At 32.2% G+C, this 17777-nt stretch overlaps 3 protein-coding genes across 12 annotated transcripts; 2 read left to right on the forward strand and 1 right to left on the reverse strand.

Annotated features, from left to right (window-relative positions):
* The first annotated feature begins 14 nt into the window (after positions 1-14).
* LOC103490643 (protein PIN-LIKES 7-like) lies at positions 15-4056 on the forward strand. 6 transcript variants are annotated; one of them, XM_017045134.2, is made up of 10 exons: positions 160-251; positions 773-822; positions 1846-1998; positions 2093-2172; positions 2280-2404; positions 2490-2611; positions 2702-2902; positions 2989-3171; positions 3285-3385; positions 3463-4056. In XM_017045134.2, exons 3-10 carry the CDS (start codon positions 1864-1866, stop codon positions 3830-3832), a joined length of 1317 nt encoding a protein of 438 aa, XP_016900623.1. In that variant the 5' UTR covers positions 160-251; positions 773-822; positions 1846-1863; the 3' UTR covers positions 3833-4056. The 6 variants fall into 6 exon arrangements, with proteins under 6 accessions (XP_050942305.1, XP_016900622.1, XP_008448456.1 ...); XM_051086349.1 differs by having other exon boundaries at positions 164-251; positions 2998-3171; XM_051086348.1 differs by lacking the exon at positions 773-822 and having other exon boundaries at positions 15-251; positions 1842-1998; positions 2998-3171.
* Positions 4057-6320: 2264 nt separating this feature from the next.
* Positions 6321-8830, forward strand: LOC127143772 (protein PIN-LIKES 7-like). Of its 3 annotated transcripts, XM_008450228.3 has the most exons (8): positions 6324-6626; positions 6715-6794; positions 6884-7008; positions 7105-7226; positions 7324-7458; positions 7788-7901; positions 7984-8084; positions 8163-8830. In XM_008450228.3, exons 1-8 carry the CDS (start codon positions 6492-6494, stop codon positions 8524-8526), a joined length of 1176 nt encoding a protein of 391 aa, XP_008448450.2. In that variant the 5' UTR covers positions 6324-6491; the 3' UTR covers positions 8527-8830. The 3 variants fall into 3 exon arrangements, with proteins under 3 accessions (XP_050942310.1, XP_008448450.2, XP_008448451.2); XM_051086353.1 differs by lacking the exon at positions 6884-7008 and having other exon boundaries at positions 6321-6626; positions 7163-7226; XM_008450229.3 differs by lacking the exon at positions 7984-8084 and having other exon boundaries at positions 6339-6626.
* Positions 8831-9527: 697 nt separating this feature from the next.
* LOC103490642 (uncharacterized) lies at positions 9528-14427 on the reverse strand. 3 transcript variants are annotated; one of them, XR_537915.3, is made up of 3 exons: positions 13814-14397; positions 10172-11437; positions 9528-9871 (listed from the first exon to the last, which is right to left on the reverse strand). XR_537915.3 is itself a non-coding variant. In XM_008450230.3 (2 exons), the coding sequence occupies exon 2, from the start codon at positions 11350-11352 to the stop codon at positions 10225-10227; it is 1128 nt and encodes a 375-aa protein (XP_008448452.2). In that variant the 5' UTR covers positions 11353-11437; positions 13814-14427; the 3' UTR covers positions 9528-10224. The 3 variants fall into 3 exon arrangements, 1 of the variants encoding a protein (XP_008448452.2); XR_537914.3 differs by having other exon boundaries at positions 9528-10036; XM_008450230.3 differs by having other exon boundaries at positions 9528-11437; positions 13814-14427.
* Positions 14428-17777: the final 3350 nt, after the last annotated feature.

Genomic DNA, 17777 nt, shown 5'->3' on the forward strand with positions numbered 1-17777 from the left:
TCCAGAGGTTTTGGAGGGGAAGGCCACCATATACCGCATTCTAATAGATAAGAAAAAGAAGGGGGAGGGAGAGGTGGGTCCGTTTTGTTTGGTAGCGGGGACGGCTTTAGCTTTGTGAGTTTAGTTATAAAATAGTAATCCCAAATGAAAGAGCAATGGGTGTGCCATAAAATTCACAATTCTGAGTTTGCAGTTCCGGCGGCGGAGCCTTACCTTTTTCCCCTCTTTTTATCACTCTCTCCGCCCTCCAGGTTCGCCATTTTCTGCTTTTTCCCCCCAAAATACCCCATCCTCTCCTTTTCTTTTGTTCTTTTTTTTTTTTTTTTTTTAATACAACCTACTACTCATGCTCAACCTTCATTAACATCATCTTCTTCTTTACACATTAATTCAAACTTTGCTTATCTCAAAAGTTTTTAAAAATACCAAATCCACTCTGCTTAATTACTTACTTTTTTTCTTTTATATATTCAAATTTACTCTAATATTGAAGGCATGTGAAATTGTAAGTCTTTCTTTCTTTTAATACCAAAGATCTTAAATCAAAAAAAAAAAAAAAAAAAAGAAGCACATTTTTTTCTTCTAATGTTAATATTCCAAGCAGACCAAAATTGGGAGATTTTTAACAAAAATTATTCTTCAGTTCGGCTGGATAAATTTATATCTCTTCTTTTATTATTGTTTTCCAAGGAAATTATGTTTTTAAATAATGCTTTTCAGACTTTAAGCTTTCTATATCTGGTAGAGCTCTCAATAGTTTGATGAACTTCAGATGATATGCAAAAACAATTTTGAAGAGCCTGAAGGTTGATAGCTAAATTCGTAAGTTAACCAAAGTTGGGAAGGAAGTTTTTTTTTTTTTTTTTTCTTCACAAAAATTTATAGAAAGAAATTAAAATTGGAGTGAGAGTGAGAGCAATAACATAGGGACCACCATTCATATGAGTTATCACATGGTGCGGTTTAATTTGTGAGTTACGTCGCAGTGTACTTTTTGTATTATAAATAATTCATTCCCAGACATATATACACACGTGACTAATAAATACATATCACAAATCATACAAGGGGCTGCAAAGTACGTCTTGTGTATTTAACTCTAATTAATATTTACGAGGGACATGTTTTGTTCAACCTACTAGTACATGAGTTTAATTGAACTCTTTCACTCCATATCTATCTTTTAGCTCATTCACCACTCTGGATTACGTCATCTTATTTCATACTAAGTTTCATGATCTTAAAATCAATTTCAACGTGAAAAGTAACTTATGTATTTAAATGTATTAAGATTGCAAGTTGCTTTAGTGTTTTTAGCCTAAGATATTCTAAATATCTCAGTAAGTTCAATAACATCAGATTTCAATAATCGACAAAAATGCTCTTATCTCACTTTCTTAAAAGTATCACTAAGATGTGGATTTGTAGGACAATATATCTATACTTTTTCATTTATATAGAACTTTTTGGTACTCTTAAAAATTAATTTAAAAGGCCAGTTTGGAACTGAAAATTAGTAATCTAACCTATGATTAAAAGAATAATAAATGAAAATTATAATCGGCAATAATTTTAGTATAATTAATCAAGCTTATAATAATATTTTTTTAAAAATTATAAATATATTAAAATCTATCCATAATATTATTCTTAGGCCAACAAAAGCTCATTCAACTGATATTAATATATTAAAAGAACACAAAATTGACCACGGAAGAATTTCACACGAGTTATCAAAGTAAAAATATTATAAATTTATTAAACTGTATAAAAAGATGTAGAATCAAGAGCTCAAACTCGACTGATATTCATGTATATATTTTTTATATTTTGAATGGAAGATAGGTTGTTAAGGAATTAGAGATGGGGTTGTTGTCTCTACTGGAGGTGGCATCGATGCCCAATATACAACTCCTCCTTATTTCTTTATTGGGAGCTTTCTTAGCCACTGATTATTGCAACGTTCTTCCTCCCCATGCTACATCTTCTCTTAATAAGGTATAATTGTTTCATTTTATATTCATTCGTTCCAAAATTTATCCACTATTAATTATGTATATTCTAATTAATTTTATTATTACTGCATATGCAGATTGTGTTTACTGTTTTCACTCCCTGTCTCATGTTTGCTAATTTGTCCAAAACTGTCACCTTTCAAGACATTATTTCATGGTAAATAGTTAATTGATTTTCCCTTTTAGTTCCACTATATATTAGCATACCCCTTTTGTTAAATTTAATATATAACATGAAGCTAATTAATGTTGATATACATATAGGTGGTTCATGCCTGTGAATATTGGATTTACGTTTTTATTTGGAGGAATATTGGGCTGGATGATTGTGAAAGTTTTCAAACCAAAGCCATATCTTGAAGGCCTTATCGTTGCTTCCTCTGCTACTGGTGAGTGGAGAGAGTCGTGGTTTTAAATTTAATTAGTAATATTATTGGGTAATTAATGAATTAATATCAAACAAATTACACACAGGGAACTTAGGAAACCTTCTTCTGATAATCATCCCAGCCATTTGTGGGGATGTGGGGAATCCTTTTGGGAATCAAGACACGTGTACTTCTCGTGGTCTGTCTTACGCATCGTTTTCCATGGCGGTAATGGAAAAGATGAATTTTTATTTATGTATATATATTATTACTGGAAATGAATGAATTAATTAGTTAAAGATTTATTATGCATTGCAGTTGGGGGGATTTTACATATGGACATACAGTTACCATGTAGTGAAAACATCCTCATTACGCCTCAAACAACTTCAAGAATTAGGTGCAGTCCCAGTCCCACATGATTCCCAGTTGCACACTCATCTTCTGCCTCAAAAACCTGATCAAGATTCTTATCATCACATCCTTCCTTCTACCAACAACACGCTAAAATCAGATCAGGTAATTGATTTACTAATTTAAATCGATCTGATACACGTACGAGCTAGATTAATTATTAATTAATGAATTAATTTTGAATAACTGAGATCTCTCAGATCGAATCCCAATTATTAGAAGGTACTGGTGGAAGCGTCGTACCCATTTTAGAGAAACAATATTCAGATGATGGTATATCAGTAAAAGGAAGATCATTAATAATATTGGGTAAATTACAACATTTGTTTCGCTCCATTGTCAAGGAGTTGATGGAGCCACCCACTTTAGGAGCTGTAAGTTAATTAATTATATATGTAAACTCTCTTTTTTTGATCTATTAATTAATAAAACTGCAATAACAAATAAAATGAAATTGTTTTGTTTTGTGTAATTAATAAATAATTAGATGGTTGGATTCGTTTTTGGAGCGGTGACATGGCTGAGACATTTGGTGATTGGGGAGAGTGCTCCATTGCGAGTAGTCCAGGACGCTGTCAAACTACTGGGGTAATATTTATATTTAAATATGTATATTGTTCCATTGAAAATTATTAATGACGAACAAGAAAAATGAATGAATGCAGCGATGGAACGATCCCAAGCACAACGTTGATCCTGGGAGCCAACCTAAGACAAGGGATACAATCGTCACAATCAGTGAAACCAGTGATCATCCTAGCCTTAATCGTCTCTCGATACATTGTTCTCCCTGCAATCGGAATATCCATTGTGAAAGCAGCATGGTGGTTGGGGTTTCTGCCACCGGACCCCATGTACCACTTCTTGTTGATGGTTCAATACACGCTCCCACCAGCCATGTCCATCGGCATTATGACTCAGCTCTTTGGCGTTGGTCAACAGGAATGCTCCGTTATTATGTTTTGGACATATTCAGCTGCTCCCCTTGCCCTCGCTCTTTGGTATGCACTTTTCATGTGGATTTTATCTACTTAACTTCATTTTGAATCCAAATTAAGTCCAACCCAAAAGAAGGGCATTATATCATACATATGTATAGGGCATGCAAGGCCTACCTATTAATTAATTTGGAGTTTGTTGTACAAAGTATTTTCTTTTCGGTTTGTTTTTACCTTTCCGCGCGACGACTGCTTCTACGTACCTAAATATTTGATATATACTCTACACCTTCCTTCTCACATCACATCATCTTTTCCTTATCTTATCTGATTACCCATCATTATTACGGACTCTCTTACCTAATACAAGTTGTACCTTTCAGTTCAAAATCATCAACAATGACAACAACTTCAAACCCTAAACTAAAAGGTTTTCCCAGGATATATTTGCTCTCTTTTTAGACAAACACTAGCAATATTATTTAACTTCATCAAAGTGGAGTTGAAGAGTAAAGCAGTAAAAGTCTAGAAGTTGGGAGCTTGATTTGACACATGCATGTGCATATCTTGCAACTTAAATGGGACATCAATATCTTAAGATGTTTCGAAAATTGAAAAGACTTGAGATGGATAAATAATTGCGATAACTTCGAGGTTGATCAATAGTTGAGATATGTTATATAATACGCCAAAAGATTTTGTTTGATTTAAAAAAAGAAGAAAAAATTGATCTTTTATTAACTACCTTTAAAAGTGATTATTATTGCATTCTGTCCTAAATATTAAATTAATATGTAGGGTCTACTTCGACCTTGTATCTTCTTAGGTCAATTTAATTTGATCTTAGGGCAATCTTTGAGATTGGATATATGAGGGACATGTCTCACTAACTTTGCTAGGATCAATACATTGAGGCCAAAGTTGATCTTATAAATCTGGGTTTCTAACATACACTAACTTCCTCACTCGTTTTGGGTCTAAGGTGCTATTAATTTGGCTCGATTCTGTTTATTATTATTATTATTCTTTTTTACCTTGCTTCAATCCTTATTTTATGTCAACAATCGTATTTTTCTTTTCAAAATTACCAATAAAATAATAATAATAATAATTTCAACCCCAATTAAAAAAGTTTTCCAACATGATTAGTATGTTTGCTTTCTTGCTAGACAAACATATTCAACTTGATCAAAGTTGATTTGTAAAGTAAAATAGTAAAAACGACGAATAAGAGATATTTGACTCAACACACATCCATGTTTATCAACTTAAAACTTGAAATATAATGTCAATATCTTGAGAATATGTTTTGAAAATTGAAAATACTCTGAGATCAATAAACCGAGAGAACAAAAATAGAAGAAAAAAAATTGTTGTGAAACATATGGAAGAAAACTCTCTCTTCGAACTCTAAAACTATTAAAATTCTAATATTAATTATAATTAATTAAAGGAAAAATAATAATTCATTTAAGGGAAGAATTAAAGAAAAATCCTTTATGTTACCGCTCTCTAAGATTCTATATATTTAGTGTGGATAATTAATAAATATTTGACAAAGGAATTTTGTTTTAAATATAATTCATCAAAAGATATCTATAAATATCTATTAGAGATTAGATGAATTAATTTTATAATGGCATGTTAGGTAAATAAGTAAAATAAAGATTAGACAAAAGTATTAAAAAAGATACATATACATATATATGTATATATGTAAATATTTATTTTTCGAATATATCCATGGTGATCAACTATCTAATAATTATTTTCCTACAAATTTCCTTGACGGTCAAATCTTGTAGGGTTAGACGAGTTGTCTTTGTTCACACGAGAATTCCGAAGAAATTTGATTCGTAAAGTTCAACTTGTGTTGATGTTGTATTTATGTTGATTTGATATTGATACGACGTGGTTCGATCTCTAGAATTTGATCCTCTAATTATTTCTGAGTTGAAGCTTATAAATGTTGTAGTTTCTTTGAAGTTGGAGTCTTGAAAGAAAGATTGTATCAATCGAGTTAGGGAAAATTTCCAACCCAACTAAAACTCTATTTATAGTGCAAGTATTAAATTTGAGATAAAACTTGGTCAAATGAACTTTAGTGCAAGTAGATAATATTTAATTTGTCAAAAATAATTAATTTGATCCGATGATAATAAATAGAATTAGAATTGACACGTGTCAATTTGTGATTGGTGTCAAAATTTCTATTAAAAGATTAGTTTAGTTGTGCGGCCTCGACACTCACAAATATTAAAATATATACAGCTTTAATTTTAATATATGATGTACGTGGTCGAGTTCAATTTGAAGACTTTGAGTAGGCATAGCATATGACACCTTTACAGCTACTCCAAGGGACAACATAGCAACACAGGTGCGATTTGGGTACGTTATAATTAATTGATAAATAATAATAATGATACTCTATATCTTTGTTTATTTAAAAGAAGAAAACGAAAGGGATACATGGATCATGGATGGGACCAAATGCAAACAATACTCTTTGGAAGACAAAAATAATAACAATAAACCAAAATAATATATATGTTGTTCTATAGCAAGGAAGGCTCTACTATCTTTTTAAGTCTTCTGTGTAATATTACAGTATATTATAATAATGCATATACTCTTCTTCTTCTTCTTCTTCTTCTTCTTCTTCTTCTTCTTCTTCTTCTTCTTTTAATACAGCCCTTTCTTTTCCTCATCTTCATTGAACTTGGGAATTTGCAAAAAAGAAAGAAATTAATTAGATGGGTTTGTTGTCACTATTGGAGGTGGCTTTCATTCCCAATTTGCAAGTCCTTCTGATGTGTTCAGTGGGAGCTTTTTTAGCCACTGATTACTCTAATCTTCTTCCTGCCCATGCTAGAATCTCTCTCAACAAGGCATTTTATTTTCACCCTTTTCCCATTACTATTAACAAATTGTTTTCTTCCCCATTTCAAACACACTGATTTCCTTCTTTTATGGCAGATTGTGTTTGCTGTTTTCACTCCTTGTCTCATGTTTGCAAATTTGGCCAAAACAGTCACCTTTCAAGACATTGTTTCATGGTAAGTATATCACATTTCAATTAATATATAATATGCTCTTTTTCATTTCCCTCGTTAATATATTAACTTTAACTATAATCTATATATAGGTGGTTCATGCCACTCAATATTGCTTTTACCTTTCTATTTGGAGGGCTTTTGGGGTGGATTGTTATTAAACTTTTGAAACCAAAGTCATATCTTGAAGGCCTTGTCATGGCAGTCTCTTCCACTGGTTGCCTTTTCTTTTCTTTATTTATTTATTAAGTTTGAGCTGCTTTTGGGCTAATTTAACAAATGTGTTTCATATTTTAATTTCTTCATTGATTAGGGAACTTAGGGTACCTTCTTCTCATCATTATCCCTGCAATTTGTTATGAAAATGGCAGCCCTTTTGGCAACCACAATACTTGTGCTTCTCTTGGACTCTCTTATGCATCCTTTTCCATGGCGGTAATTCATTTTCGTCTTTTGCCGATATAATACAAATTTCAAAGAAAAATACTTAGCTGCATTTGGAAGCTAATAGATTGGTCTGGTCAAATTTCAGCTAAGTGGATTTTGCCAATGGACATATACTTACCACCTTTTGAAAACCTCCTCCTTGCGATCGAATGCAATTGAAGAAGCCCCTGGCATTGACCACCTCCATACTCACCTTCTTGGTCGTGTTTTAGTTGAACAGGTAACTACTTTGAAACTTTACATCACTTTTAGAAAGAATGTTGGAATACCTTGAATATGTTATTTGACACTTCAAACAACCAAGTATATGGTCTTGAAATATAAGTTATTTATGTATTTGTCATCTTTGTACGGAGGAATGTGTATAATCCTCCAACTCTATAAGCACTTCTATAATTTTTTTAAAATTCTTTTTCAATAATAAAATTGTTTTTATTGTTCTTTCTACATGTTAGTAAACCACATTTCTTCTATTGCTTTACATTTGCTATTTTCTTTATTTGTCGTTCTTAACAATAAACTGTTATCTCTCTTCTCTTCTACTTACAGATCGAATCCCAAGAAACAGTGCCCACCAACTTATCCTCTTCCATCAGGGCTCAAACACTACAAATTTTGTACACCATTATTCAAGAATCATTAACCCCTCCATCCTTAGGAGCAGTAAGTAATAAATAGTTCTTTTCGACAAATAATAAATTATGAATTCCAAAGATTGAGATAAAGAAATAACGTTTATGATTAGATTGTGGGATTGAGTTTTGGAGCTGTATCATGGCTTCAAAATCTAGTAGTTGGAGAGAATGCTCCACTTAGAGTAATCCAAGACTCTGTCCAACTACTCGGGTATGTGTGCATATCTATATCTATATGCTATGTTTTATGAATGGTCTCATCTTATATTTATTTGTGGGTTTTTTTCAGAAATGGGACGATTCCTTGCACGCTTTTGATATTAGGTGGCAATCTCATTCAAGGGTTGCGGTCTTCAAAGGTGAAGCTGAGCACAATTTTGGGAGTGATTGGGGTCCGGTACTGTGCGTTGCCCGCAATAGGAATTTTGGTAGTGAAAGCGGCAGACACATTAGGATTTTTGGCACCGGACCCTCTTTACCACTTCTTGTTGATGGTTCAATACACCACGCCACCAGCTATGTCCATCAGCACAATGACTCAGTTGTTCGGCGTTGGTCAAGAGGAATGCTCTGTTATTATGTTTTGGACTTATTTGATTGCTATTCTTTCTCTTGCTCTTTGGTCTGCACTTTTCATGTGGATCTTGTCTTGATTCAATCTTTTCTTTTCTTCTTAGCTCCTCGTAGAATTAAAGCATTATAGCACATTCAACCAAGGGAAGGGCTTGACAAATTCATTATTGAGATTAGCTATGGGACGTGGGTGTGGATCTTTTAAAGAATTGGAGCCACCTCACTCATTTTGTATTATTTTGCTATATTCCAAAAATAGAGAGAGATAAAATGGAGGAAAGTGGTCACGCGATCTAGATTATTATGAACAAATTATGAACTATATTATTTACCGAGGAGACAAGTCCCAATCAGCTTATATAAAGGCCATCTTATGTTGTACTATTTCAAGACCTGTTTTTCAACATAGTTTCTTTCCTTTAAGATATGATGATTTCCCCCTCCTCCCACATTTGTTAAACTAGAAAAGGAAAAGTGAAAACAGACATCTGAAATTAAGGTATTTTATGGGTTATACATACATATAACAACTATATCATCCTTTTTCTCCTCGGTAAATAATATAGTTCATACCATGTTGAGATGCTTGATATTTCATGGTTTCAGTATATAACTATTCTCTTCAACCCATCTCCTAAAACACTATTCAAGTTACCAATAGCCTGGTGTTGTAGAGCTGAACAATTATTTTGTCAGGACCTTAGTAGAAAAGGCAACTTGAATTCTAACTTCCCTATGAGGAGAACCCACATATATAGAAGAGCTTTTGTATTACAACCTATTTTTTTCAAATAATATATTTGTATAAAGAGAGCAGCAAAAATTGATTTCCTTCTCTGCTAACAACAAATGAACAAATTATGAGATCTGATCCGCCAAAAGAGATCTCTTGAATGCCAGATTCTCGACAGAATATAGCTACTCAAAATTTCAAGCCACAAAACCAGCCTAAACCATCCCATCATAATTGAATATTAAAAATGGTAGCAGAGTTTTACAGCTCATCTGTTTGACAGTCAACATAAGAATAACAGACAGAAAAGCTTCAAACACAACATTACTTATTTGAGCCAAAAAATCATATCGATAACAAAAATCGAAGCTTTCATTTATATATAATAAGAGCAATTACACTGCCACAAGAGGATAGGGCATAGGGCATCCTCCTCTTAAAGGGGAAAAGAAGATCTAGAGAATACAATCTTAATACTATTTAATCAACAATAACAAAGCTATGAAAAATGTAGAAAACCAGATGACCAAAAACAAACAAACACTTCACCCTTTCCACAAGTACCAAACACAATTGTTTGGAATTTTCTTCAATTTCTTTCAATCCACAACTCCTATAAATGAGGACATCATTGAGTAATATATTGATACAACTGTAGTAGGACCACGAAAACAACCATCTACAGATCTTACCTACAGATACACGGGGATTGCTTTTTAGTATATTCAGTATATATAATGAAATTAAGACAAAAATGCCTCCTGAAAAACAAGGAGTGTTCGAGTATTCGGTTTATTGTAACCCTCCCTCACTTATTTGGACTTCAAGCTCTGTGTCGTAAAGAATATCTTTCAACTCTGGAGAATATTCAAACACATAATATAAAATTTACAATTGGTCTATCCCAGTTCATCGTGAAACAAGACATGCGGATCAAAAGGAAGACAGATGGAGTAAAGTCGTTTCTATAAGAAAAGTTGCAAGGATCCTACCTCAACTATCAACTTTCTATTAGCAGCAACCTTTTACCACATGTCATTTCCAGTCATGACTGCACAACTTTATTTTGTTTGACAGAAAGGGGAGCTTTAAACTCCTGGCATTTCCATACTGATGTAGAATCTATTGGCATCACACCTTCGGTAGGGCTATCTACAGAATGTAAAATAACTTTTTCAGATGTGGGAGACCCCATGTTTTGCACAGTCAATATTGGGGAACTTCCATTATTCATATCTTCCTTTAGAGTTGTCTTGTCCCTGAAAGAACAAATACTCAAGGGCAATTTTTTAAGCTTTACTCTTCCCCTCTTTTTAATAGTGACACTAATATCATCACACGTTTTCTCCTTCTGACTTGTCTCTTCTCCATCATCCGTCAGAGACTGATTGTTCTTCTCATATTTACTAGTCTTCTCATCAGGTTTGGGCTTGTATACCTCCTGGAAGCTACACACAGAGTCAGCCTCGTTAGATTTAGCATGCCCATTGCACGTAGTTGCAGGGTCCAAATCCTGTGAGATGCCACAATTGGAAACCCTAATTTTCTCAGAGCTGGTTGAGCTTTTCAACTTTTTATGTTTGTGGCTTCTAACATCAGAACCAGATGAATTCTTCAAAATTCTAGGGGAGCTGTTTATTGCCCGATGCAATTTGCGAGCTAACTCTTCATCTGTCTTAGTATTCTCAAGAGGTTGATATTTTGTGTACAGAAACTGAACTGGGACATGTTTCTTCAGCTTGTTCTTTCTCAGATTTATTTCTTTATAAGCTGCTTCTTCAGAAATCGAGGCAACCAAGTCCATGGCACTCTTTGCAACTGTAACAGCCCTTGCTGCAATCGCAGCCTTCTCTTCAGCTGCTGCCCTAGCAGCCTCTGCAGCCTTCACAGCTGCAGCAGCAGCTGATCTCGAGGCCTCCACTATTTCCTCAGGTGATAGGTTAGAATTTGAATGGGCACTCAACAGACTGTTAAGCCGTATATTGAATTCAATAGATGTGAAGCCATAGGAAGGAGAAGGAGGAGGAGAACAAGTGGAGGAGGCAACTGGTGGCAGATTAAAAGTACCATCGCCATCGCCACCTTGCTTTCTCAAGCCAGCAAGAAGACGCTTTCTTGGAGGTAACAGAACATCGGAATTGAGGTGATTCACGTCACATATGTTGCCCTCCATTCTTCTCCTTCCAAATTATAGCTTTAAACATAAATTGCTAATGTGTCTCCACACAAACAAAGAACTGAGTAGTCATTTACTTCCGCTGTAAAATAATCAAAAGAATAGAAAATTAGTTTCTAATTCTATCACAAATTGCACTCAACACATTCCATCAGACTCTAAGATCAATTAGAAAACTCGACAATTATAAAATAACATCCAAATGAAACGATTTATTTAGTAGTCAATACTAAAAAAATTGAATTTGAATGTAATGCCCCAAATTTCAACTACAAACTAGGGTGCATCACCAAAATTTAACCTTTAACTCTACTACTTGTAATGTAGTAGGAAAAAACTCAACATAACAACATACCCTGAACAATGCATATTCGCAAATCACCTAATAATCAAACTAATTAACAAATCCAAACAAGAAAACTAATATTCAAAGTGCTTTCTAACCATATTCAACAAAACTTTCCCAAATGCTAATGAGTTACATAACTAACCAACTTAAGCTAAAGTCAATCAAACCAATCCTTGAAACAAAATAACACAACTAAAGTCTATTAGAACTGCCTAGCTCAAGGGCAACCATAACTCAAGAGCAACTCTAATTCAAACGATGAGGTCAATATACAGCCAACTTTCCTTTATAAACACTGTTCTCAAAACTCTTTATCACATAAGCTCAACAAAAGGCACGAGTCCAATAACTTACTTCTAAAATATGCTTTACGCCTCACATAATAACACCTATCAACGTGAGGAGCATCTAGACATGCTTAGCAAATAGAAACTTTTACAACTTATACACTTCAGCGCATGCAAGTTATTACAAACAATTTTTAGATTACACTATAAAATCCTAAGACAAAAATCCTTCTTATGTTCTACCAGAATGGCAAACTTCACTTCCTTCAAACTTTTGCATGATCTTTTATCTGAAAGCATTATGGAAAACAAAAATGAGCACAAAAAAATACTCAACAACCAATTCCCATATCAAGCTTTGGAATTCATTTTCTTTAAAAACTTCGATAAATAAGAACACAAATCACTATGAAACTCTCAATCAATAATTTGCTACAAATGGTACTTTCAAAATCAAAATCTTAGCAGCAAATATGCTTTCAAAACTAAAAGTTTCAACCTGAAACTTTCAAATATTCTTTCAACAAAATCAAACCGTTCAAATAAGCTTTCAACACCTTTTGCATACTTCTTTTATATATATATACATGAGTGTTTAGACTAGCACCTGAATCCAATCTTATGGGACAACCCACCTAACCCTATAATATTTGGTATCAAGAAAACCTATAGGATTCTTTTAAATAAAATCTTAAGTAGGCGGCCACCATATATTGAACACGTGACCTCTTAAACCTTTATCAAGGTCATAGCCCCTATTTACCGCTAGGTCAACTCATGATGGTTTACGTCCAGACCTATTATAACATTGGTCTTCCAATACTTTCAGTGCTTCTAATCAGTCAATACTTTCAATCAAACAAAACTTTCAATCAGCTACTTTCATACAGTAAGAACTTTCAAATGTATGTAAGAAATATGCACAATTGGACCATCATGGGTTGGCATGGTAAAAAAGAAGACGTAATCTCAATAACTAAGCAAGAGGTTATGTGTTCAATCCTTGGTGGTCAACCACCTAATAATTATGTTCTTACAAGTTTCTTTAACGCCCAAATGTTGTAAGGTCAGGCAGGTTGTCCCATGAGATTAGTCGAGGTGCATGTAAACTGACCCAAACACCCCCGGATACCAAAAAAAGAGGCATACTTGAAGTAGCCCAATAAATATGGTTACTCGTCGGTAACACCAGTCAAATTACTAAAGTGTGAGGTTATATGAGTGCAGCTCACACATGAATTTTCATTTCAAATAACACCAAACCACAAAAATGTGTCCTCCCACAAATAAGCTTTAGTTACAGTGAATTCCAAATTTGGCTACAACAAAATACCGTACAGTCCCAAAAAATTATCATATCTCATAACCCTATTGAATCATTCAAAAACATTTGAAACAAAACAAGTATTTTCAAATTGCAATTTTAGCAGAAAAACTCATCAAACCAAACCATTCAAGAAAAATTCGGAGGTAAGCAAAACCAAAACAGAAACACTTCCAAAATCATCACATTTCTAACTATCATTCATAACAATGGTTAGGCGTTGGAACTCAGTTCGAAAACCTTAATCCACACCGAGAGATTTTCAGAAACCTTAATTAATTACTCAAAATTAATCCAAAACTACAATCAACAACATTTCACAAGTTCAAAGGTTGATCTAAGAGACTCTTAATGGAGTCCGAACTAATCCTAAATATGTTCAACCTTGCTGAACCTAGAAATTTACCCAAACACAACAGATGAGTTCCAAGAATTCGGAATAACATTTGAACACTTAAATCCAATTCATAAGAAAGAAATTAAAGCGATGATCCTTACCGAAGCTTACTGGAAATGCTCCGAAACACGCTGCTTGATTTTCGAAAAAATCCGAACTTGCAGATCTGAACCTTAAACGTTATGTGTACACTAATTTGAAGCCAATCGGAGTGTGGGTCAATACCAAAGCTCGTCGAACAAGTGAGGAACGCTGCTGTGAAGCTTGTTTGAAGTGGGTCTCGTGTTTCAGGTCAGATTCGTGGGTGAGATTGCGCGAAGATGGGTTCCCGGAGTCTATAAGACGTTGTTGGTCGCGTGGTGGTTCGTTGTTCGCCAAAGGATAAACGTGGGGGAGGGAGGAAGAATTTCGCCTCTCGTGCACGTCAGGTAAAGAGAGGAAGAAAACGAGCTTGATCCGTGCGTGGAGTCGCTGCAGCTGCTTTGAGGTTTCTGAATGATCACCGCCGGAGAAGAAGATTGAGTCAGGGGGAGGTGTGGTCACCTCTCTAGGGTTTCCTTTTTTTTTTTTTTTTCTTCCTCCTTTCTTCTTCTTTCATAACCTCATAAATAGAGCAATTTTATCTTCCACAAAAATTTCTCCAATTCTCCAACTCTAAACTACAACTAAACCTTTGATTCAAAAACCACAATCAAGCCCTATAGAAAATAGAAGAAATAAATTTTAGGTAATTCAAACTTATATATTCCAAATATATTTATAATTCCCATAAGTGAATTTGAGTTTTCATTTGAAGTCCCTGATCCATAAATTTTTAAAATGTTTCTTAATTAATCCATGTTAAATCTAATTCAAAATCACCCAAATGAGTTTAAAAACACATTTTCAAAAATATTCAAACTCTTCCAAATTAATTTGAGTTTTCTTGTTTGTTATATTTTATAAATAGTTCTATTTTTAATGTCAATAACAATTTTCTTTAATTAAATTTAATTAACAAGTTCATTTCATCCCATATAAACCAAATTTACTTTAATCAAGACACTTGCAAAATAAAATGCCAAATCAGTTGCGAAAGATTGTTGGATGTTTAAATGAAATAAAGTGAATTTTGAAACATAACAAATTTGGATTTAATTTTGTAGATAAAATTCATTTATTATTATAAACTTTAAATTATTTTTGTACATTTGACGAGTAAATCAACTTTTATATCTATTTGAGATGGTAGTCTACTTACAAGCTCATCGTAGAAAATAATTGGTCTTTGAAATAGTGCTTATTACTATGTTTTTGAGTATACAAAGCTATTTATGTTCTCTCAAGTCTTTGATTGTTTTCATATCTAAACCTTATTACTTCATATAGCTTAAGTTTGAGTCTAGACTAAAATTTTCCTCGACAAAAGGTTGTTAGTAATTGTGTAACTCAAATCTAAAATGGGCAAATGTCGAAGTTTACTGAAGCGAGAAGAACGTTGTTACATGGTAGTTGCCACCAGGTTCTTGTTATAAGCCATGGGCTGCCTTCGGTCGTCAATCGTTCACATTGCAACTCGAAAGTGATTTTGCTTGTTGCAAAAGGCATGCACATCATGTCTCAACTAGAAAAAAAAACAATGGAAAATGGGCGTGCAACAGTGTCCATTTATAAATATATTTTAGAAGTTTCGTGATATAAGATAAATTGTTTTTTTTTTTAATAGAAAAAGAAATACACTTTAAATTCTAATATGATTCTATTTTGAATTAAATCTTATGAATGGGTTCACATGATATTTGGATATAAAGTTAAGAAGAAGAAAAAACAAATCAAAAAGTAATTTAAAAGACTATAAAAATAAAGACACTAAAGAAAGGATAAATCAAGTGCGGGTATAAGTGATTTTTTTTTTAAAGATAGGTGATTAAATCTTTATAATTAAAATAAAACACTCTCATGAATTTGTATAACCCTAAAATACAATAGCATAATTGGAATAAAAATATTCCACACATCTAATCTTTATAATTAAAATAAAAAGACCACCTCGTATATCTATATAATATAATCACCAATTTGAAAAAATAAATTGTTGTATGTTTATAAAAAAAATAAAAATTGATATTTGCCATTTTTTTTTTAAATTATAAAAAGTGACGTTCTTCTAAAAATAATTTGACGGCCTAAGTTTTGTCGTTAAAATTACAAGTGCGTCAAAAGAGGCTGCAGATTTTTAAGTGACGTAATTCTAAAAGTAATTTAACGTTTTCATTTTCAATTTTTTCAAAATAAAAATAATGTCTTCATTAAGTTGTTGGTCAGAGTTAGGGTTCTAAGTTTTAATTAATAGAAATATAAAATACACAGTGAATCTAATTTAAATTAAACTTATTTAAAAAGATTGACATTTTTTCTCCAAATGATTTTGACTTATTTGATAAGAGTTGAAACGTGTGTGTAATTAATAATTAAAAATAAGATTATACAAATATTATAATTTTATTGATATTTAAAATTATGACTCAATAATTTATCAAGATTGATATACATAAGAGAAATATACGAATATTGTATCAACATTAACACATAGATATGCTTTTGTACATTCTCTACCACTTCCATACTTCATGTTCTATTTGTTTGAGTGATAAATCAATGTTAATTATATCATTTCTATTTTAATTTTAGTGTTAATAATCGTTATACGATAAAACATTGATCCGTGTAATATGTATATCTTATTATATTAAAAAAACATATAATCGAACTATATTGCGTCCATATATCTTTAAAAATCTTTTGAGTGAGTTTAATTGTTTAATTTGTATTACATTATAACCAATTTTTTATGGTTTATTATGTGTTGATTTATAAATTTGTATAATAAAACATTTAAAAAAATTTCAACTTTTCAAGTATCAACACTAAACTACAATATCACTTTTTATATATGTATATATATATATATATATATATATATATATTATGGTTATAAATCCATAAACTTTTATATTTGCTATATTGATAAACCTTTTGTCTTTCAATTTGTAGATTAAAATTAAGTGAAGTTTACATTAAACCCTTTTTAATAAATTTTTATCCAAACTAGTTTTAATATAAAAAACAAATTAAAATATATAGCTTGAATGGGTTTTTTAAAAACACTTGTAATTTTTCAAATTAAAGAGATATACAATTTCGTTCATTCAAATCCAACTTAAATACATGATTTATATACATCAAAGTGGTTTTTAATTATATCAAAATGGCACGTGTGTTAAATGAGTTTGATGAGCTATTGAAATTTTTAGATAACACATGGCACCATGTCGTACTTGAGCCACATGCCTAAGGTGGTTGTAGCTTGAAATATTATCATCTCTTTATGCATTGTAATTTAATTCCCAGTATATACATAGTACCTATTATAATTAAATGTACAACAAATTTTCAAAATATATCCTATTATTTTGTTTAAAATATTCAAATTTCAAAGTCGGGATAAGGAAGAATATTCAGTCGTTCAACATTCAGAGGCAGTCTTTATATGCATGGGGATAGAGATGAAGTGTGTATTGTTTTGCCCTTTGGTTTCAGTGTATTGTTAAAAGTTATCTTATTGATTCAATATAAAATAGTAATTTAATGAAGCATAAAATCATACTTCTTTAATAATATAAAAAGAAAGGTTAATTTTAAAATATGTAAAAAGTCTAGAAAAGGAAAGAAGAGAAAAAGTTATTCCTCTTTTTATCTGGTATATGATTACGGAATATTATATTCCAACAATTAGCCGTCTTTGAATGGACATCCACTTCAATATGTATAATTTCACATATAGTACTCAAATGTTATTCTTCATTGATATTACTATTTACTGCCAGCTTCAAATTAAAATATCTAACTTTTATATTTGTAGACAAAATATATAATGATTATTCAAAAGTGATTTTAATGAATTAAAAAAATCCCTCTTTGAAAGAAAAATGAATAAAGGACTATGAAAATAACTATGAGAGGCATGTTGCATGGAGAAAAATGATAGTGCCTTCTCTCCTACTCCGCGTTCACATTTTTCACATG

This window comes from Cucumis melo, chromosome 6 (genome assembly GCF_025177605.1).
Source record: "Cucumis melo cultivar AY chromosome 6, USDA_Cmelo_AY_1.0, whole genome shotgun sequence".
NCBI classification, from domain to species: domain Eukaryota; kingdom Viridiplantae; phylum Streptophyta; class Magnoliopsida; order Cucurbitales; family Cucurbitaceae; genus Cucumis; species Cucumis melo.